The sequence below is a fragment of the Callithrix jacchus genome, chromosome 5 (assembly GCF_049354715.1).
Source record: "Callithrix jacchus isolate 240 chromosome 5, calJac240_pri, whole genome shotgun sequence".
Lineage (NCBI taxonomy): Eukaryota > Metazoa > Chordata > Mammalia > Primates > Cebidae > Callithrix > Callithrix jacchus.
Genome location: NC_133506.1, coordinates 146393889 through 146416425, shown reverse-complemented (window position 1 = coordinate 146416425; position 22537 = coordinate 146393889). Strand labels below are relative to the sequence as shown.

The following is a 22537-nucleotide window of genomic DNA, read 5'->3' as shown; positions in this document are numbered from 1 at the left end:
TCGGAGTCTTTAGGGATCCACTTGGTAGTCAAACAGTACAGCAAATAGAGGAACTCTTTGACATAAGAGGATAATGGTTTCAAGTCCCTGTTCTCCCACTTTCTGGCAGTGTGACCACTGGTGAGTTATCCTCCATTCTTGAGTCTTTTATCTGACTCATAAAACATGGTAATCCCCACATTTCAAAGCAGCTAGGAGGATGAAATAGATCAAGTGGTCATCAAATGTTAAGCATACAACGATCATTCATTAATGGAGAGCTCAGCTTTATGTATGCCCTCTCAAGCAGGTAAATAGTAAATAGAAAAATATATCACACCCCCTCCCACAAAAGGAGGCCATACATACTCTTTAAACCTAAATATTAATAAATTCTAGATTTGCCGGAAAGCAATGGCTTAATTTTGGACATTCAAAATACTCCCGGCAGGCATTTGTGGAGAAATGATGTAGTTAAGTTCTCAATCAGCACTAGATTATGAAATAAAAGTTGGTAGTTACCGAGTATTTACCATGACATCAAGCTATGTGTTTTCTAAGCATTCCCATCTAATCCCTACAATCACCCTTTTAGGGGCATTTTTATTATCCCCTTCCAGGTAAGAAAACTGAGTTACATAGGTCAATTTGCAGTGTAGCAACAGAGTGAGTAAATGTGAAGCCTGGAAGCTGCTTTAATGAAGGGAAAAAACAGAAGTGTGACTAAAGGAACAGGGTGTAATGACTTCAACTAGATGCATGATTGAGCCATGAACCACCATCGGAAAATAAACAGGACTAATGTGGTAATTGTGTTTAAAAATAACTCTCCACTACTAGAATGTGGATCCTTAGGGGCAGTTATTCAGATTCATATCCAGGTGCGGGGGATTCCAAAGCAGTACATATCACCCACCTCACTTTATTAGACAAAACACTCAAGGCCAGCTAGACTTCTCCCCTTCACAGCATTAAAAAATGTACTTTTTTGAGACAGGGTCTTGCTCTGTCACCCAGGCTGGAGTGCAGTGATGCAATATAGCTGACTGCAGCCTTGACGTCCTGGACTCTGATTTTCCCACCTCAGCCTCCCAAAGAGTTGGGCTTACAGTTGTGACCCACTGTACCCAACCTCATTCATAGCATTTAGCATGTATTACTAGGTCTTTGTCTTACACAGCAAATATACCCCAAGAAGGTAGCAACAGAAGACTGTGCAGAATCTCAAAGGTTGGATAAAATCAACTAGGGGATGAAATGGACTTAATGCCTATCAGCAAGATTAGTGAGGTTGCATTTCAAGGACCCATGTTTGGTAAATAAAGGTTTCCAATTGAATGGTATTGTTTTAATATGTCTTCTCCAAAATTCATGATGAAACTTAATCTCTACTGTTGCATAGAAACTGCCATCAGTCATGCACTGCTGGTAGAAATGCAAAATGGTAGAAAACACTCTGGACAGTTTAGCAGTTTCTCAGAAAGCTAAACATTCAACTACTACAAGAACAGCAAATGCACTCTTGGACATTTATCCCAGAGAAATAAAAACTTACATTCACACAAAAACCTGTATATGAATGCTCATAACAGCCCTAAAAACAATAGCTAACACACCAGCCACAGTGGCTCAGGCCAGGAATCCCAGCATGCTGGGAGGCCAAGTGGGGAGATCAATTGAGGTCAGGAGTTCAAGACCAGCCTGACCAACATTAAGAAACCCCGTCTCTACTAAAAATACAAAATTTGCCAAGTGTGGTGGCACATGCCTATAATCCTAGCTACTTGGGAGGCTGAGGCAGGAGAATCACTTGAACCCAGGAGGTGCAGGTTGCTGTGAACTGAGATCATCCCACTGCACTCCAGCTTGGGCAACAAGAGCAAAACTCCACCTCAAAAAAAAAAAACAGAACAAATACCCCAAAAACCAATAGCTAACAATTGGTAATATCCCAAATGTCTTTTAACAGGTCAATGATTAAACACACTGTGGTATGTTCATACCATGGAATTGTACTCAGCAATAGAAATAAATAATACAGAAAACCACCTAGATGCGTCTTCAGGGAATTATGCTAATTCAAAAGAAACAGTCACATCTAACTTACATGATCCCTATCATTTCCATTCTTGAATCGACAAAATGAAGGCTACTTAGTGCTTGCCAGGGGTCAGTGGGGATGACAAGAGGAAGAGGTGGTCTGACTGTGTAAGGCAACATGAGGTATCTTGTAGTGTTAGAACTGTTCTATATATTGACTTTGTTACTATCTTTTGAGACAGTCTTCCTGTTGCCCAGGCTGCAGTGCGGTGGCACAATCTCAGCTCACTGCAACCTCTGCCTCCCTCCCAGGTTCAAGCAATTCTCATCTCAGCCTCCAGAGCAGCTGGGATAACAGGTGCTAGCCACCACAGCTGGCTAATTTTTGTATTTTTAATACAGGTGTTTCACCATATTGGCCAGGGTAGTCTTGAACTCCCGACCTCAAGCGATCCCCCCCACCTCGGCCTCCCAAAGTGGCATGAGCCACTATGACCAGCCTATTAATATCCTGATTGTGACATTGCACTATAGTTTTACAATATGTTATCACTGACAAACAGGATACAGCACACATGGGATCTCTATTTATATAACTCCACGTAAATCTGCAACTATCTCAAAATAAAGATTCAACTAAAAAAAAAAAAAAACAAAAAACCTCCCACCCTGGCAGTATCAAGAGGTAAGTGAAGGTCAAACCTTTAAGACACCAAACCTGCCAGCACCTTTACCTTTGGACTTTGCAGTCTCTGGAACAACCACATAAGCTTCTACTTTTTACCCAGGTCTCTGGTATATTGTTACAGCAAAAGTCTAAGTGCTATCACCACCACTATTTTCTGAGTCCTGATCCATGTATGGTCAAAGCAATTCCAAGCTAACATGCAACACACAAAGAATGGATGCTTTAAACAATCTTTTTTTGAGACGGAGGCTGTTTCCCAGGCTCGAGTGCAGTGGTGCAATCTTAGCTCACTGTAACCTCCTTCTCCTGGGTTCAAGCCATTTCCTGCCTCAGCCTCCTGAGTAGCTGGGATTGCAGGCACCTGCCCTTGTGCCCTGCTAATTTTTGTATTTTTAATAGAGGTGGTGTCTTACCATCTTGGTCAGGCTGGTTTCAAACTCCTGACCTTGTGATCCACTCACCTAGGCCACCCAAAGTGCTGGGATTACAGGTGTGAGCCACCGTGCCCGGCCAACAATCAATTTTTTTTAGGATTCAAAAGCAAATTCTGGATCTGGAGCTTAAGTGTAATATAATACATTACCTTCCACTTATTTGATACTCTATTTCTTCCCTGATGATTTAGAGGGACTACCTTCAAACCAGTACAAATATTTGATATATAACAGCTGGCCATTTTCTAACCAATTGAGTAATTTGTTGCAATAAGCTACCTCATGTCTTTCAGCAAAAAATACATTGACACCACACTTCTACTCAATGAAGAAAAACATTTTTTAACAGTCCAGAAGTCTTTTATTTTTTTTAACACCTATTATGCCATGAATTCATAGGGAATAGGTTCCAGCAGCTCAGGCTCCTTCCCATTGGTTCTCACAAAGTGTGCTTCTCTGGGTGGAGCAGGCTATTAAAGGAAAAAAAAGGGAATAAAATAATTATGTGAAGTGTTAAAACAACCTTAAAGTACTCTCAGGACCAATGAAGTACACACTAAATTCTCACCTGTCGCTTCAGTTGGACCCAGGTACCTTTCTCTTTGGCTTCCTTCTTTTTCTGATCATTTTCCTTCACACGTTTTAGGAAGCTATCTCGGCTCTTAGAGTGCTTGATGTGCTCAATACGCACATTAATTCTCTTGGCAAGAATCTTGCCCCTGGACAGAACAGAAATTCTTTTAAGTACTTTATCAAAAATAAAATGGAAACATAGAAACTGCCTTTGCAGTTTCATTTGTTAAATAAACCATGAACCTTTCACCCAGATATGATAAATCAACAAAGTATGGCTCGATTACTTAATTTACAATCAATTATTAATCATATCAGAAGAGGCTTTGCAGAACATCCCTACTTTTAAGCTCTCTTTGATGAGATGACAGCCTATTAAACTCTAGTATCTAACCAAAACCAGAGAGCTAATAAAATTTATAGCTTACTAAATTTCTTTTTATTCGATAAAAACTGCTTAGCACCAAACCGTGTAAGACTTTCCAGTAAATCTATTTCAATGTTTCCTTTGACAGGACACAAGACAAACACCCAGTTTGCCTGAGTTTTAAAAGGATTATTTCCTTTGCCCCACTTGAATGACCAATAAAGACATTAAGTCCAATTGGCAAAGTGAAAAGGGGGTATGAGGGAATACCAACTAGCCAGGAAGAACTGCAACACTACTTACTTAACTTGTTTGTTTACAACAATGCCAACAGCATGCTGGGTAACATTGTAGACTCTTCCAGTTTTGCCATGATAACATTTGTGGGGCATTCCTTTTTGAACAGTACCCATTCCCTGTTAAAGAGACAAACATTATATACCAGCATTTCCTCTTTCTTTAAAAACCTGACTTTAAGTAACGATATGATATTCTAAGATTTCTTCCAAATGGCAACTCAAGAGCTTTCAGAGCCGGTGAAATGTGTTTTTCACATTGCTTCAAGCAATCAAAGAAATAATCATCACTAAGCTCTAGAGTGCTGGGATACGTTTAATCTAGGTCACAGCTTTCACTGGGACGGTTCTTAACCACAACCACAGTAACAGTAATTTTCATCAACCATTAAACTTTAACGTATTCCTTTCTACCTAGAGAAGCTCTCATAATCCCCCTCCCTACCACCCCATTTCCACTAGATGTTAACTCCAAGTGGTAATGAGAAAAATTTTAATTCTAAGAATACTTTAAAGAAATCCATTCATAGGCCAGGCATGGTGGCTCATGCCTATAATCCCAGCACTTTGGGAGGTCAAGGCAGGCAGATTACCTGAGGTCAGGAGCTGGAGACCAGCCTAACATGGTGAGACCCTGTCTCTACTAAAAATACAAAATTATCTGGGTGCACATGGTGGCGAATGCCTGTGATCCCAGCTACTTGGGAGGCTCAGGCAGGAGAATCACTTGAATACGGGAGGCAGAGGGTGCAGTGAGCTGAGATTGCATCACTGCACTCCAGCCTGGGCAACAAAAGCAAAACTGTCTCAAGAAAAATCTATTCCATACTCCTACAGATGCAATAGACACTAGTATTCGAATTCCTACACTAGATTAAATCCAACTTTTCTAACTTCTGTAGTGTTATTTCCCTAATTTTATATTTACCTTGATATCTACAATATCACCTTTCTTATAGATTCGCATATATGTGGCCAAAGGAACAACTCCTGCAAAAATAAATTTGATATAGCGAGTATTAAGGCTAAAAGTCTAGAGTAAAAGAAATGCAATTTTACTAGCTTTTAACACATACATCCATCATTTTTTATGGTTACATGCTTAATATCTTGCCAATGGACAATTTCTCCTGAAAGCAAAATAAGCCTACTAAATCACAACCTCTCTCCAAAGTTTAATCTTGCATCAATATTTAGTCACAAAACTACATAAACTTCACGCTTATTTATTATAAAATAAGTTGGGTAGATGCTATTGATACACATTCTATGAACCACAACATGTTGAACACAACAGAACACGAATGGGTGCCATGCTCTCTCTCAGGGAAGGTAAACCTACTTACCATGTTTTCTAAAAGGCCTAGAGAACATGTATCGAGTGCCTCTCCTCTTTCCCTTTGTGTTCGTCATTTTGGCGAATTACTGAAATCAAAAAGCATAACAGTCAAATACAATTGAAAACTGGCATTATTCCCCAAAACCCCTGCAATTTCAAATGTTTGCATTTCAGTAGCAATGTGAGAACTGCAAAGTGAAAGCTGGATCACCAAGCAATTACTTCTGCTGAAAGGTGAAAAACCATTATTTTCAGAAGTAAGGTCTTTTGGCAAAAGTGTCCAAGATCTGTAACATCAAAACTCTTATGTAGCAGAACTTGATACAAAAATTCAAACCAGTACCATTTCCCTATGAGAATATAAAAACACAAAAGGACTTCTACCATTCAATCTAGAATACCAAAGGCATGTAATTACTAACCAGAAAATAATTTATTGGAGAACACAATGGAATAGACGTACATTTTTATGTGAATTAAATCTTTCTTGTCAACCAAATTTTCTGTGACAGTGTATTTCAAACAGCATTTATTTAACTGTCAGAAATCTCAAGTCACTTGACATTTCTGATTACTTACTACAAAATGTATTTAGGGTAGAAGAAAGGGAAACCCAGGCTTTATAATCATTGACCTAAATTTGACATAGGCTCTGCCACTTACTAGCTGCGAAGTGCACATTTCACCTCTCATCTTCACATGCGAAATGGGGGTGAACACTTTCATAACTGAGGTAACACAAAGAACTCAGAAATTCTTGTCCCCTGTAAAGTGCTTGGTAGTAACTGGCAGCTAATTTATCATTATCTAAGAATTTACCCATAGGCATTTAGAAATTAACCTTCCTTGTTTCCCAAAAGGCCACAACAATAGTTTTGATGGCTCTTTGGTCATTCCAACAGAAGTGCTAAAAACAAACAAACAAAAAATTAGAAAGAAAAAAAGATTAAAAAAAAAAAGCGCTATTCCTGGCCATTACTCATACAATAAGGTAAAATACGCCAGTCAGGCTTAGTGTGTTAACAATATTCTAATACAATTTGGTTTCTAAATTTATTAACAATTCCTTAAGAATGGCTCTCAAAGTACCATTTTAATAAAAATTGAGTAACAAGGAAACATGTTTCACTGAACTCACCAAAGCCAAACCATTGTTATAATGGACGAATCCCTTAAATGGCAGGTACCCTGTTCTAATCCCCAAAGCCTTTACAAGTATATAAAGTTCCAAAAACTTGTGGTAAGTTAGTAAACAAGGAGTGATACTATGTAGATTCAAGCCACTCTGTGGAATCACCCACTGGCAGAACTAGTTAACTTATTCTTGACTCCAAACTAGATCCATATTCCTGAGTAAGGAATACATTTTCCACATGGACCCCGTACAGTTGAAACTGAACCCGCTTTCCAAAACAGTGACCCTTCAGTCTGCAGCAGTATTAAAATCATGGCAACTAGTATCCACTATAAGGAGTAATCTGCAGTTTGCCTGACTCTGCCTGTTAACATCCACAAACTAGACAAAAAGATGAACTATGGCTAAATGTTTCCCTTCACTCAAAGCATGCTGCCCTAGAATTAGCAAAACAGTAACTCCTCTTGGTACAAATATTGGTGTTGCAACCTCAAAATACTTTCGCTTCGTCCAATCACCATGTGGGGTCAAAATTTTAAAAACAGTAAGAAATCGTCTCATGCATTAACCACGAGTTGGGAGGGTTCATTACCCAGGACAACTCCGGGACCCATTCTGCAACCAAGAGCCCGGGTTTTCACACATGTAGGCCTCACAGGCGATTAAAGCAGACGCCTGACTTCAAACCCATTCCTACTACCCCTTAAGTCCTCAACCAACAGTATCAAAAGATTAGGAACAAAAAACGTCACACCGAAAGGAGTTAGAAAGGCTTCAGGCCACGCGGCCCCCACAAAACCTATCTGAGAGAGCCACTCACGGTACCGGGGATGCAGCCACGGGGACATAAAACGAAGTCTTTTCCAGATTAACTCGAATTGCCTCACCCCAAGCGACTGAGCCTTGTCTTTCTAGCAAATGTCCCCCGGCATAGCCGCGACACCGCAGTCGTATTCTCAGCCCACGGCCCAGGCCCGACCCGGCGCACGCTCCTCCGTCTAGCAGAACATGGCTTAACCTGCCCATGCCAATGGATCCCAAATAGGTTAGGCAGTCTCCCCACGGTCCCAATGCTACCTCTGCGGCCACAAGGTAGCAGTTCAAGTCTGTCAAACGCTTAGCTCCCGGGAGCCACGCACAGGCCCTACCTGGAAGATGGCGGTTCCAGCCAAAAAGAAGGAGGTGGGGCCACGGCGCGAGCCTTACAAGGGCCTGTGAGCTGCCCGCGGCGCTGCCTGAAGGAAACGCCGGCCAAAAGCGACTCCTTTCTAGGGAAGGAAATAGTCTCTGAGAATAAGGAGAGTCTGTGAGGATAGTTTCCTTTCTTGCGAAAGAAAGGCAACCGGCCAACACAAACTGACACCTGTATCGTGTCAGACAGCCCGGAAAGGGGCCTTCGAGGACGGCGAACAGGACGCTGACGTCCGAGCGTGCTTACGTCCTCCTTTACGTCACTGTCTACGCCGGAAGCTGCTTTGTATCTGCGTCTCTCTGCGGAAGGCTGTAGCTGGTGCTGCCGAAAGGGTTAGTAGCTGCTACCTATTTGTTTCCAGAAATAATTTGCGTGGGTACGAAAGTCAAACGAGAAAGAAGCAAGTATATTATCTAGTTTGTATGTCTTTAAAGAGTTTTTCCTCCACACGTCTAAACATATGCACCTGCCAGTAGGTGCGCAAATGTTAAAACCTCTTTGGAAAGCAATTTGGCAAAACCTAGTAAAACAAGATATTCAATTACTAAAGCCCAGCACTCTGCTCCTACCTATACGTCCTGTAGAAACTTTGGTAACTGAACAAGGATGTATGTAACAGCGCTGTGGGTAGAAGCAAAAAATTAGAGATGTTCATCAATAAGAGACTAAATACTTTATGGGATGTTAATAGGATGTAGTGTTATTCGCCAATATAACAGGACTGAACTCAGAAATGTGATGAGGCAAAAAGAGAAAGATGTAGAAAAATAGTATGACAATTCATGTACATTCAACTCTAAAACTTGCAAATTGCTTAGTTATATATACATATGTAAAGTAGTCAAGAAATACAAGAGAATGAAAATCAAATTTAGAAAAGCGGTCATATCTGGTAAGGAGGGGACAATGAAGGGAGGTTCTAACAGTATTGACCATTATTAAGATATTAAATATATGGGTGGCCATTGTTTTATTCACTACACTTTTAAAAATATGTATTTTCTCAATATGGTTTCTTTTTAAGACTGTTCTAATTTTTTAGAGAATCCAGAGAATTCCCATATACCCAGCATCCAGTTTCCCCTGTTATTAACATTTTATGCTAATAGGTTACATTTGTTGCACTGCTGTTAACTAAGGTTATTTTATTCAGATTTCCTTCGGTTTTACTTAATATCCTTTTTCTGTTCCAGGATTCCATCCAGAATACCATATTACATTTAGTTATCACATCTCCATATATGCTTATCATGGCGGTGGCAGTTTCTCAAAACTTTCCTTACTTTTGATGACCTTGACAGTTTTGAGGAGTACTGGTCTTATATTTTGTAGGATGTCCTAATCATGGGATTTGTCTGATGTTTTTCTCACGATTATATGTATTATCCTTAGGATGCATTTAAAAAAAAATCAGCTAAGTAACAAAATCCTTATCTGATTGAATACAAATAATATCGCTTTTGAAATTTGCATTTCTTCCACTCACTCTCTTAATGCATCTGGAAGTTGTAATTTCTAAAAACTGCATTGGCACCATTTTTAAAATGTATACATTCTGTGACCAGTGTCATCAGCACTTACATCATTTCCTGAAGAACTGGAGGAGTAGGATTAGTACTGATTCCTTCAATACGTTGACTCCTCTACTTTCACTGTAACCATTAGCCCTTAGCTTCGATATTCATATTTGGTCAACTTAATTTTCTGTAGTTCATCATTACAATCACTCCCTTAGCAGTCACTACCTCGGGTCACTTTTCCTTTCCCATTACTTTCTTTCTTTCTTTCTTTTTTTTTTTTGAGAGGGAGTTTCGTTCTTGTTGCCTGGGCTGGAGTGCAGTGGTATGATCTCCGCTCACTGCAGCCTCTGCCTCCTGGGTTCAAGCAATTCTGCCTCAGCCTCATGAGGAGTACCTGGGATTACAGGCACCTACCACCACACCTGGCTGATTTTTTATTTTTAGTAGAGATGGGGTTTCACTATGTTGGCCAGGTTGGTCACCTCAGGTGATCCACCCACCTCAGCCTCCCAAAGTGCTGGGATTATAGTCGTGAGCCACCGCACCCGGCCCCCATGACTTTCTTAGCATGTATAGAACCTTGGATAAATGCAATCATGACAGTACCTCCACAGCTGAGCACCATTGAAGAAAATCTTGTAAACAGATCATCTGGTTTGATGACAAATCACAAACTAGTCATCTGCGCACTGCAGTGTTTTGCACTTAGATATGTTTTTTTTTTCTGAGCCCATAGAATGTTTTGAAAATTAAGATGTTAAAAAAATAATCAAAATTGCTAGATTCCATTGAAAAATCAGGAGGTCTGGCAGCATAGAGCTGATAGTCTGGGTGGCAGCCCTCCAGTGGCTGCCCCTATAGATGGGGCATGCGTTCTTGAGTTCCTCCATCACTCAGTCTGCTTCAGTCATTTACCTGCCTGGCCCTTGTTGGCATTTGTGTTTTTAACCCATCCCATAAATTCATGATCAACCATTAACAAATGGGTACTTTACTGTTTAGCATCCCCACTGCAGTTCCCGGGTTAATCTGCTTAACTGCAAACATCCCCACTGCAATTCTGGGGTTAATCTGCTTAACTGCTGTCAACTTAAAAAATCAAGCTTTTACATAATTAAAGTTAATTTTATTCAGAAGTCTCACTGAGGGCTGTAGACCAACGTTTACACCCTGAGGGCTGTTCTTTCAAAGGGCTGCACAGTGATGTTTCAGCCCATTGCTTCTATGTAGATTGTGGGGGTTCTGTATGTGTGAAATCTCATTAATGTTTGGGTGTAAGAGTACATCTGTTTATAGATTACTTAAGTACATTTGGTTATAGATTGTAGAAGCATAATCACTAACCCTCTCAGACATTATCTTCATGTAGGAAAAGACAAGGTCAAGTTCACTTACTATTTCAGGAACATTGTAACTCAGGCAAGTGACATGGGGGGCCATGTGCTCTGTCCTGTTTTTTTGTTTTTTGAGACGGAGTCTTGCTCTGTCGCCAGGCTGGAGTGCAGTGTCGTAATCTCGGCTCACTGCAACCTCCGCCTCCTGAGTTCAAGCGATTCTTCCACCTTAGCCTCCCGAGTAGCTGGGACTGCAGGCACGTGCAACCACGCCTGGCTAATTTTTGTATTTTTAGTAGAGACGGGGTTTCACCATGTTGGCCAGGATGGTCTCAATCTCTTGACCTCTTGATCTGCCTGCCTTGGCCCCCCAAAGTGCTGGGATTACCATCTATCCTGTTTTAAGATTCTTCCTGAGGAGCTGCATTTCATTTCATCACAGTCAGGGGTTCAAGCAGAAATAAGCAAACCTTCTTAACATTTGCTAGTTTGTCTCACTATAAATTACTCTATATTTAAAGATTATTTCATGTCATTTCTTTGATTATCAAACCTTCCTTCCTTCTCCCGCCTTTCTTTCAGCTGATGACTGCCTCTTTTTTGAGAGTCTCTCTTGGTTGCCCAGGCTGGAGTACAGTGGCATGACCATGGCTCACTGCAACCTCCACCTTCTGGGTTCAAGGAATTCTCGTGCCTCAGCCTCCCAAGTAGCTGGGATTACAGGCATGTGCTACCACACCTGGCTAATTTTTGTATTTTTAGTAGTGACAGGGTTTTGCCATGTTGGCTGGGCTGGTCTTGAACTCCTGACCTCAAGTGATCCGCCCGCCTCAGCCTCCCAAAGTGCTGGGATTACAGGAGTGAGCCACCTCACCCAGCCAGCTGCCTCATTTTTAACCTTGTAAAAACACACTCTGGTGCTCCACCTAAAACCTGCAACCCTCTTCTTTCTGACTCTGCTTGATCTCACATTCCCTACTAACTATTGCCCTATAGTTCGTTTTTCTTCTGTCAAATGAAAACAGAAAAGAGGAGTCGTGAAATGTTTGGTTTTATACATCAAAAATTGTGAAAGTTCAGCAGTGTCGTTTAGTTTAATATATGAGCACTACTATCTCTTTGTCATCTTTCATTCATTTTTCAGTTTCATCTGACTTCTGTACTAGTCATGTCACTAAAGCTGCTCCTGTCAAGGCATCAACTGCTTACATGTTGCCAAAGGCAAAAGACATTCCCTGTTCTTTCATGATCTGCACAAAGCACTGGACTCTGTTGGCCACCTCTTCCTCCATGACACACTACCCTTCCTGACCACTCCACAGTCTGTTTTGCTGTTTTCCCTCCTCTCCCTGTCGTATAAATAGTCACTACCTTTCCCTGGATCTTGGAGCTAAGTCCCCTGCTCCTCTTTCTATATTGCCTTCCTGGGTAATTCTGTTTACTCCTGTAACTATAATTTTAAATTTTATCTCTGGTTGTTGCTTACTACCAGATTGATTTATTTGATTCCAGCCTTTCATCAAAATTTCTATTCAACTTGACATCTATTCTTAGATACTCTTTAGCATCTCAGCATGTCCAAAGGCTTTTTTTCTTTTTTAAACTGCTCCTTGTGGAGTAGGGCTATCCCATAGGCAGAGTGTCTAGAGTAGCCAAAATTAATTGTACATGTCCTTTTTTAAGTTTTAGGGTACTTTTTTTTGGAGACAGAATCTTGCTCTGTTGCCCAGGCTGGAGTGCAGCCTCTACCTCCTGGGCTCAAGCCATCCTCCTGCCTCAGCCACTAGTGTAGCTGGTATCACAGGCATGCACAACCACGCCTGGCTAATTAAAAAAAATTTTTTTTGTAGAGATGGAGTCTCCCTTTGTTGCCCAGGCTGGCCTTGAACTCCTGAGCTCAGGTAGTCCTTCCATGTCAGCATCCCAAAGTGCCGGGATTGCAGGTGTGAACCACTATGCCCAGCTCGTAAAACTTTATTTTCTGCCAGATATAGTGGCTCATGCCTGTAATCCCAGCACTTTGGGAGGCTCAGGCAGGCCGATTGCTTGAGCTCAGGTGTTTGAGACCAGCCTGGGCAAGATGATGAAACCCTGTCTCTACAAAAAATACAGAAATTAGCAGGATCTGATAGTATGCGCCCATAGTCCCATCTACTTGTGGGGGGGTTGAAGCAGGAGAATCACTTGAGCCCAGGAGGCTGAGGCTACAGTGAGCCATTTACATTTCACTGCACATCTGCTGGAGCGATAAAGTGAGACTCTGTCTCAAAACAAATAACAACAACAAAAAACTTTGGATTTTTACCCCGAAGCCTGTTTCTGCCCCAGTATTTCCTTCCCATTCAGTAAATGGTATAATTAGGAAACCTTGGTTTCCTCTTTGAGTTTCCCCTTATCCCCTCCATATGGAATCCATTGGAAAGTTTTGTTCCAGTTCTGATTGTAAAATACTAATATATCTCCAGCTCGCCTACCTCTTTCCATCTCTGTGGCCACCGCCACTGATACTCTCATACTGAACTACAGCAATGGTGTCTTTATGGCCAGTTTTTCTTCTCTCCTGCCCCTGTTCTCTCCATTTGCTATATAGTAGCCAGGGTGATCTTTTAAAAATAAAAACCTGATTATATCACACCCTTGCTTATAGCCCTCCACAGGCTTTCTGTTGCTCTTAGAATAAAATCTAAATTCCATACCTTGTCTTATAAAGTCCTGCATAAACTAGATCTTGCTTATCTTTTCAGGTTCACTTGGGGCCTCCTATCTCCTCCCTCATTTCCTTGTGTCTCCTGCTGCCGCCTTTAGGTACATAAGCACTTCAAGTTCTTTCTGCCCTTGGGATCTTGATGCATGCTCTTCCCTTTGTCCTTCAGTAGCTTGATCTTTGTCATATTCTTGATTCCTGAAAGAGTCTTCCAAAAAGAAGTGATGCCCAAGAAATTAAAACGTGAATGGGCATAAGATAAAGACAAAAGAGCATTCCATTGCAGGAGACAATGTAGCATGTGCCGGTGAGTACAAGCATGTAGTGTCGCCCACGCAAAACAAGAATGATGCAAAACAAAGCCAAATATAGATGGTAAAGTTTTTTACCATGGTGCCAAGGAATGCTGAGTCAAGCCTGTGAGGCTGGAAGCAGGATGCAGTCAGCTATGCTAGACTTATCTCACTTTCATAATCTTTGCAAAGGTGATTTAAACCTCATGTCACATACCTTAGAGGCCAGTCTTGGACACTAAACCTCTCAAAGGTTTTGGTGAAGATATGTATCTTCACAAGTTTATCAAATATGGAGGTTTTAGCACTAGTATTCTGATTGAGGATCTCCCCAGTTGGAATAACTTACACATTACTGGATAACTCCAAAAACTGGTGAAAATCACAGCAATGAATGAGAATGTCGCTCTCAGATCAGCCCTTGATAGAAATCTGGAGTGCTGTGACTGCTGTTTTCCTCATGCTCCCGGAAAGCTTTTCCAAAGGCAACCTCTCTACAGAGATTGCGGGAGCCTCCTATTCAGGTTAGTATTAGTTGGTGCCCAGATGTTCTGCAAGGAGGAGACTTGGTATTTGAAGACTGCAGATAAGCTACCCTCACTAGGCACTGGAGCTGCAACAGTCTTAGTAGTAAATCACATCACCTCATCCAGTGTTCCTGCGTTAACCCTGTAATTTGCCTTTCTATCTCCCAGGTCTCCTCTCCACACCTCTACTACATTTACTGTATCAGGGTAATTTTGTTTTTAATTCTTATTTTGAAGAAATTTTAAACTTACAGGAAAGTTTCAAGAGTAATACAGAAAACTCCTGTATGCCCTTTCCCCACATTCACTGATTTTAACATTTCACCACATTTGTTTTCTTATTCTTTCTGTATTAGTGGCTTTTAAAGTTTAGCATGTATCTGAACAACCAGGAATGCTCAGGTTTAAACACAGCCTCCTGGGCCCCACCCCAGACAACTGATTTAGTAGATTCTAGTTAGGCCAAAGAATTTGTATTGCTAACAAGTTCCCAAGTTAACAAGTTCCCTGCTCCTCCAGGGATCCCACTTTAAGAACTACCGTTTTCTCCATATATGTAAACACACTGTAGATATATTTTTTAAAGTATTTGAGAGTAGGTCACACATATCTTTTCCCCTTTAGGCCATATACTGTACTCATTCATGTCTCCTAAGAATAAGGACATTTTCTTATATAACCACAGTACATTTATCAAATTCAAGAGACTAAACACTGATACACTGCTTGTATCAATTTTTCGGCGGGGGGGACAAGGTCTTGCTCTGTGGCCCAGGCGGAGTGTGGTGGCATGATCCTAGCTCACTGCAGTCTCCACCTCCTAGGCCCAAGCCATCTTCCCACCTCAGCCTCCCAACTAACTAGGACCACAGGTACCACCACACCCAACTAATTTTTTAATTTTTTGTAGAGACGGGGTTTCATCGTGTGGCCCAGGCTGGTCTTGAACTCTTGAGCTCAAGTGGTATGCCTGCCTCAGCCTACCAAAGTGTTGGGACTATAGGCACCCAGACTGTATCAAATTTACAATCCACATTTCAAATGTCAGTTGTCCCAATAATGTCCTTTATGGCATGTTTTTCTTTAAGTACATGATCCAGTCAGAAATCATATGTTGTATTTATTAATAGTTGCTGTATCTTTCTTAGCTTTTAATCTGAAGCACTTCAGCCTTTTCTTGCCTTTCATGACATTCACATTTTTCAAGTCTGCAGGTCAGTAATGTTTCCCTTAGTGTAAGCAGTGTTTTCTCCCTCATGTGCAATCTGTTCGCGTGAAGATCACACAAATACCCTGCTTCTAAACAAACTTTCCCTCCTGGATTAAGTATTCATCAGTGCTTCTTGAAGCAGTTTTTACTGTGATGGTTACAGAGTGGTGATTTTCCAGCTCCACTTCACATTAAGGAAAGGCTTTCTGTTCTTCTCCATTCATTTATTTTATTCGTTTACTTATTTGTCTAAATCTTAATTTCTTTTCCCTTTCCCTTTAAACTGATTGTGTTCCTCAGGGATGTCAGAGCCTCCTTTAAAGGTCAAGGGGGAAAGTGAGAGGCTAAAGCCCAGGCCCCACACCCTTGCTGTTTCCTGAGAAGCACCACATTTATCTGTTTTCCTGTAGTAAGGTTCATGTAAGATTTTGTTTACAAAACAAGCAGTCTGCTACTTTTTTAAAAGTTTGAAAACCACCATCTTAAATAAATATCCTCTGTGCCGGTTAAAAAACGAAAAAAGAAGCTGAATCTTTTTCTATAGACAGTTGAGAATCTGACTTGTTTTAACCAGAGGCATGGGGGTGGTAGTGATAGCTAATATTTCCTGAGGGCTCATTCTATATGCCAGTAAGCACTTACAAATATTATCTTAATTAATTCTTATGAAACTCCTAGGAGGTAATTGGTGCTACCTGTTCTTATGTGTTCAGAAGATTCTGCAGGGCACAAAGGGTTGCTTTTCAGGTTTTTTCATTGCTGTTTTGGGATTGAGCTTTCTCAAGTCACCTATATCAGCTGGCACTTGTCCTTTTGTTTTTCAGCCTTCAAAATGTTGCTGTTATTTTTTTATCCTCCCTATGCATATGCTTTAGGTCTTTAGAGACACACACACACAAATTTTTTTTTGAGACAGAGTTTCGCTGCTGTTACCCAGGCTGGAGTGCAATGGCGCAGTCTGGGCTCACCACAACCTCTGCCTCCTGGGTTCAGGCAATGCTCCTGCCTCAGCCTCCCGACACACACATTTGATGGGATTCTAAGAGGGAACAAAATTAGATGAGGGTATTTAATCCATTCTTTTAATCTGGAGGCCCTAGGGATGAGTTATTTAGATGCAGGGTACCTAATATTTAGTTTAATTCATATATTGTTTTAGCTGAATTGGATGCTGAAGAAGTTCCAATACTAAATTAGGGGTTGGGTAACAAAGTGGACATTGGGATATTGTTTTTTAGCTATTCAAACTCATTCCTTCTTCCTAATAGACTTCTATTTACTTTGGGGGCCTTAGCTCCTATCTCATGTGCATATTCTTAGGAAGGTACTCCCTACCCACATCAAAACCAAAGGAACCAGAATTGCCCTCTCCCTGCTCCAGTATAACCATAGAGTAGACATCCCTTCCTATCAACCTCCCTCCCGCCTAAAAACATATGATATTCTGATTTCTGATTGATACTTTGATTGATTGAGATGGGATCTTGTTATGTTATGTAGGCAGATCTTGAACTCCTTGCCTCTAATGATCTCTCACTTTGACCTCTCAAAGTACTGGGGTTACAGGCATGAGCCTGGCCAATATTTTGATTTCTATAATCATAAGTTAGTTTTACCTAATCTTGGATTTCATATGAATGGTACTATACAGTTTTGACTCTCTTTTTCCTGTGGTTTTTTTTGTTTACCTGAATGTTGTTAAGAATCAATCATATTGCATGTACTAGTGGTTCAGTTCTTTTTATTGCTAAAGTAGTATTCCACTGTATGAATATATCAAAATTTGTTTTTCTGTTCTTCTTTTGATGGCAATTTGTGGGTCTCACTATGTTGCCCATGCTGGAGTTCTATGGTGTGATCATAGCTCTCACTACAGCCTCAAACTCCTGGCAAACAATTCTCCTACCTCAGTTTTCAGAGTAGCTGGGACAATGGATGTGCACCACTGAGCCCAGCTTAGGAGTTATATCCCTTGATCATAAGGTAGGTGTGTTAGTCCACTGGGCCCAGCTTAAGAGTTACATCCCTTGATCATAAAGTTGATGTATTAGTCCACTCGGCCCAGCTTAGGAATTACATCACTTGATCATAAAGTAGGTGTATTAGTCCGTTTTCACACTGCTGATAAAGACATACCTGGCACTGGGTAATTTACAAAAGAAAGAGGTTTGATTTGACTCACAGTTCCACGTGCCTGGGTATGTTCCACAATCATGGTGGAAGGTGAAAGGCACGTCTTACATTACAGCTGGCAAGAGAGAGAATGAGAAAGATATGAAAGCAGAAACCCCTGATAAAACGATGAAATCTTATGAGACTTATTCACTACCATGAGAATAGTATGGGGCAAACTGCCCCATAATTCAAATTATCTCCCACTGGGTCCCTCCCACAACATGTAGGAATTATGGGAGTACAATTCGAGATGAGATTTGGGTGGGGACACAGGGCCAAACCATATCAGTAGAATGTATGTCTAACTTCATAAAATATTGCCAAATGGTTTTCTAAAGTATACCCCAATTTTTTTTTATTTAGCATTTTTCTCTCAAGAGGATAAGCCATTTATTTTTACTATAGGTTTTATATTTGTGTCACAAGCACACATATGTTCATTGCAGTACTGTTTACAATAACAAAGACCTGGAACCAACCCAAATGCCCATCGATGATAGACTGGACAAGGCAAATGTGGCACATATACACCATGGAATACTATGCAGCCATAAAAAATGATGAGTTTGTGTTCTTTGTAGGGACATGGATGAATCTGGAAACCATCATTCTCAGCAAACTGACACAAGAACGGAAAATCAAACACCACATATTCTCACTCATATGCGGGTGTTGAACAATGAGAACACATGGACACAGGGAAGGGAGCATCACACACTGGGGTCTGTTGTGGGGAATAGGGGCGGGACAGCGGGAGGTAGGGAGGTTGGGGAGGGATAACATGGGGAGAAATGCCAGATATAGGTGACAGGGGGATGGAGGCAGCAAGCCACATTGCCGTGTAGGTACCTATGCAACAGTCCTGCATGTTCTACATGACCCCAAAACCTAAAGTGCATTAAAAAAAAATACATGTTTGTGTCATTACCTCCATTGTACAGATCTGAAAAACAAAGTGGTTTCCTGAGTCACTAATGGCCAATTTGTCTCTAGTTTCAGAGCTTTAAAGAGAGTAAGAAAAGGATTGAAACTTTAGAAGAAATATGAAGTAAATTACATGTAGAAAATAGGAAATATAAAAATACCTTTAATATTTATGAGCATCTAGATTAAATCAGGTACTGCACTAAGTGTTGAAACTATGAACATGAATAAAACATGATCCTTGCCCTCAAGGAACCCACAAAGAGCCTGGTAGAAGAAAAAAGTGAGTTCATCTCAATATTCTAAGTGGTTTAATAGAGGACACTGAAAATGAGTGACATGGGAGTTCTGTGAAGTAAACCACTGCACCTAGGTAAGAGGAAGGAGATGGGAAGAAAGAAGAACACTTGAACAAAAAAGGGAGCTTCACAGAGGTTTGAGTTGATGAGAGTAGCACTTTAATCAGAAAACGATAGTAATGGCATTTCAAGCAGAGGAACAGCTGATGTAAAGGCATAGAGATGGATAACAACTTCGGGATCTTGGAGTAGTAAAAGTTGTCTGATAGTCTTAGAAAATAAGGCCAACACTGGGCACGGTGGCTCACGCCTGAAATCCCAGCACTTTGGGAGACCAAGGCAGGTGGATCATGAGGTCAGGAAATGGAGACTATCTGGCTAACATGGTAAAACCCCATCTCTCCTAAAAATATCAACAATTAGCTGGGCGTGGTGCCACCCAGCTGTAATCCCAGCTACTTGCGAGCCTGAGGCAGGAGTATTGTTTGAACCCAGGAGGTGGAGGTTGTAGTAAATCATGATCATCCCACTGTACTCCAGCCTGGGAGACTCCATCTCAAAAAAAAAAAAAAAAAGGCCAACAAGTGAACAGGGATGTGGCTTTTTAAAATGAAGGAAATTTATAATTTTGCACTATGCTTGAGTGAAATGCTACACAAAACACAACTTTAAGCTAAATTTACATCTATATATTTCTATCTTCATGTTTTCCTCTGTGAAGGGATTTTAACAAAGCTGATGTTTTGTTTTATTTTGGTGTTCAGAAGACACTGGCTGATTAATTCCAGGAGGACAAATTTTCCAAGCTGGGAGAAAAAAAAAGGTTCTGTCCTTTACGTGAGAGGCTCCAGTTGGTTGCCTCTTTTGAGTATCTCACCACTCACTACTTGTTCTTTGTCCTGGTAGATCGACAGGAGAGCAATTTCAAATAGGAACTGATTAGGAGTTTCTAATGTAGAAGGTATATAATGAGAATTCTTGTCTCTAGAAAAATGTCACTCTATAATGACAGCTAAAGTAATGAGGGTTAGAAATACTATGAATAATTGAAAAACTATGAAGAATAATTGTGAAAAACTTTTTTCCATCAATTTTTTTCTTTCTTTTTGAGAGAGTCTCGCTCTGTCACCCAGGCTAGAGTACAGTGGCATGATTTTGGCTTACTGCAACCTCCACCTCCCGGGTTCAAGCAGTTCTCCTGCCTCAGCCTCTCGAGTAGCTGGGATTACAGGCACCGACCACCACACCCAGTTTTTGTATTTTTAGTAGAGACAGGGTTTTGCCATGTTGGCCAGGCTGGTCTCAAACTCCTGACCTCAGGTGATCCGTCTGCCTCAGCCTCCCAAAGTGCTGGGATGACAGGTGTGACCCACTGCACCTGTCCCCATCAAACTTTTTATTTGAGATCCTGAAAAACAGCAGAATGAACAAGACAAAGATCTATTTTTTATTTTATTTTTGTTTTTTTGCCACTTTTCCTGAAGTTCTAAAAATCTGTTTTTTAATTGAGCAAGGCAAAAATTGTGTTCTTCCTTTCAGAATCTGATTCTTTACCTGAAAAGCCTACAGCATAAACAGGCTTGTAACTATGTGATTGGACATTCACATTGAATCTTAACCCCCCAAGCACATGTCCTTATTGTCTGCAGCCAGATTTTTCTCTCTCAATCCTGATTTTTGTTCTAGCTTCAAAAATGTCTTCAGCTGCTCTAGACTCTAAGGCCAGTACAGCATGAGGCAGAACCAAATCAAATGCCAGAAGTATTCAGACGGGAAATGTGTTGAAGTGATGAAGCAGTTGGGGAAGCCATTGCAGTGGTTTAGAGAGGCTCAAGCTAGATTTCAAGAATAAAACACAATTTGGAATGTGGAAACAGCTTCGTTGTCAATATTAGAGTTTTGAAGTAGATGGGAAGCACTTAGTGACTGTTAGGACTTGTAATGAATTCTAAGAGACCAACTGGTCAGTTGAAGTCAACAATGTTCACTTCTAATAATTATATTAGTTTTTCTAGGTAACACACCTGGAGCTGTGCACATATTTTCCTGGCAAAGTTACTTTTTGTATTTGTAAAGAAGGAAGGAAGACGTTCACCCACTAATCCCACACAATTGCTTCCTAATGACTTTAAGTGAGGCAGACAAACACATTTTAGTTCTGTTGTTAGCTCTGAATGATTGATTGATTATGGCTACCTGGACCTGAGTTGAGATGGTTCTAAGGCTAATTTCAGGCTTACTGAAAATTAAAGATTATGAATACCTGATGAAGGTATTTCACTGGGACGAAAAGCACCTGCATATGCCATATTTTTGTCACCTCTGATTTAGATAACTAGTAGTAGAAATAATTCTACTCAAAGAGGCAAGGGCTTGCACAGGATGGAGATTGCATGGGGGATATGGCTTGTAAGAGGGCACTCTAGAAGAGAGGGGTCCCTATATCAAAGCTAGTTAGGAAGAAGATACCTTGGGCGTGATAGCTCACGCCTATAATCCCAGCACTTTGGGAGGCTGAGGAGGGGGATCACCTGAGGTCAGAAGTTCGAGACCAGTCTGACCAATTTTCAAACCCCTGTTTGTACTAAAAATAAATAAAAGAATTAGCTGGATGTGGTGGTGGGCACCTGTAATCCTAGCTACTCTGGAGGGTGAGGCAGGGGAATTGCTTGATTGAACCAGGGAGGCTGAGGTTGCAGTGAGCTGAGATCACAGCATTGCACTCTAGCCTGGGCAACAAGAGTGAAAACACTCTCAAAAAAAGAGAAGATATCGTTTTCCATTGTTGGAAAAAAGCAAGAGCATTGGAGCCAACAGACTAGCTTCCAGCTCTGTTCTGCAGCTTTCTGTAAGCCTGTTTCTTTGCCCTTAAAATGCAGGTACAGATACTTGTTTAAGAGGGATTTGGGTTTCTGCTACCACATGAGACAAGGAACGTAGAACATCTTTTCTGTTTTGTCCAGCACCGGGCAGCTGGTAAGTACAAAGTGTATCACCTTCCTGCTGTCCTTGACCATTTCTCTCCTCCTAGCCCACCCATACTCAGAAGTCTGGTCTGTGCAGTCCTGAGTGTCTCGGACTTGCAAGAGATCTGTGAGTCCAAACTGTTTTCATAATAATGCTAAGACATGATTTACTTTTAATGTTTTACCGTTGAGTCTATGTTTTCCTTTTTTTAGAGCCAGGTTCTCACTGTCTGATCAGGCTAACCTCAAACTCTTGGACTCGTGTGATCCTCCCATCTCAGCCTTTCTAGTAGCTGGGGCAAGGGTCATAGAGCCCACTGTCCACATCTTAATGATCTTAAGTGTTTCAGACTTCCTGCTTTGTCACATAACATTCATTAAGAGGCCGAGGCAGGAGAAGTACAGCAATGAAACGTGCCTTCTAATCAGTATGATGATTAGCTGGAGGAAAAGTACTTTGCTGTTGTTTCACTTGACAGCTGAACTTCACCACCACTTTATTCCATTGAACAGTTTTTATTTGAAAGATTGACAAACAGTGG

The 22537-nt window shown here is 41.0% G+C and overlaps 1 protein-coding gene and 2 non-coding genes across 10 annotated transcripts; all 3 read right to left on the bottom strand.

Moving 5' to 3' along the window:
• Positions 1-3479: 3479 nt before the first annotated feature.
• On the bottom strand, positions 3480-8030 carry RPL21 (ribosomal protein L21). Of its 8 annotated transcripts, none has more exons than XM_078375218.1 (7): positions 7929-8030; positions 6536-6623; positions 5724-5802; positions 5306-5367; positions 4385-4497; positions 3710-3860; positions 3480-3611 (listed from the first exon to the last, which is right to left on the bottom strand). In XM_078375218.1, the coding sequence occupies exons 3-7, from the start codon at positions 5788-5790 to the stop codon at positions 3522-3524; spliced, it is 483 nt and encodes a 160-aa protein (XP_078231344.1). In that variant the 5' UTR covers positions 5791-5802; positions 6536-6623; positions 7929-8030; the 3' UTR covers positions 3480-3521. The 8 variants fall into 8 exon arrangements, with proteins under 8 accessions (XP_078231344.1, XP_078231343.1, XP_078231341.1 ...); XM_078375217.1 differs by having other exon boundaries at positions 6558-6623; XM_078375215.1 differs by having other exon boundaries at positions 8000-8030.
• LOC118154367 (small nucleolar RNA SNORA27) lies at positions 4212-4340 on the bottom strand. The gene has a single exon (XR_004744234.1). It is a non-coding gene; the product is annotated as a small nucleolar RNA SNORA27 (small nucleolar RNA).
• LOC118154338 (small nucleolar RNA SNORD102) lies at positions 4604-4674 on the bottom strand. Its single transcript, XR_004744205.1, has one exon. It is a non-coding gene; the product is annotated as a small nucleolar RNA SNORD102 (small nucleolar RNA).
• Positions 8031-22537: the final 14507 nt, after the last annotated feature.

What these genes read in the sequence shown, in the direction of transcription:
- RPL21 (XM_078375214.1), bottom strand. Translation starts at nt 5,790, where the DNA reads ATGACGAACACAAAGGGAAAGAGGAGAGGCACTCGATACATGTTCTCT. An exon ending in GTTGTAAACAAACAAGTTAA is followed by an intron (nt 3,861 to 4,384) that starts GTAAGTAGTGTT and finishes TGTTCTGTCCAG; the next exon opens with GGGCAAGATTCTTGCCAAGA. An exon ending in GGGTCCAACTGAAGCGACAG is followed by an intron (nt 3,612 to 3,709) that starts GTGAGAATTTAG and finishes TTCCTTTAATAG; the next exon opens with CCTGCTCCACCCAGAGAAGC.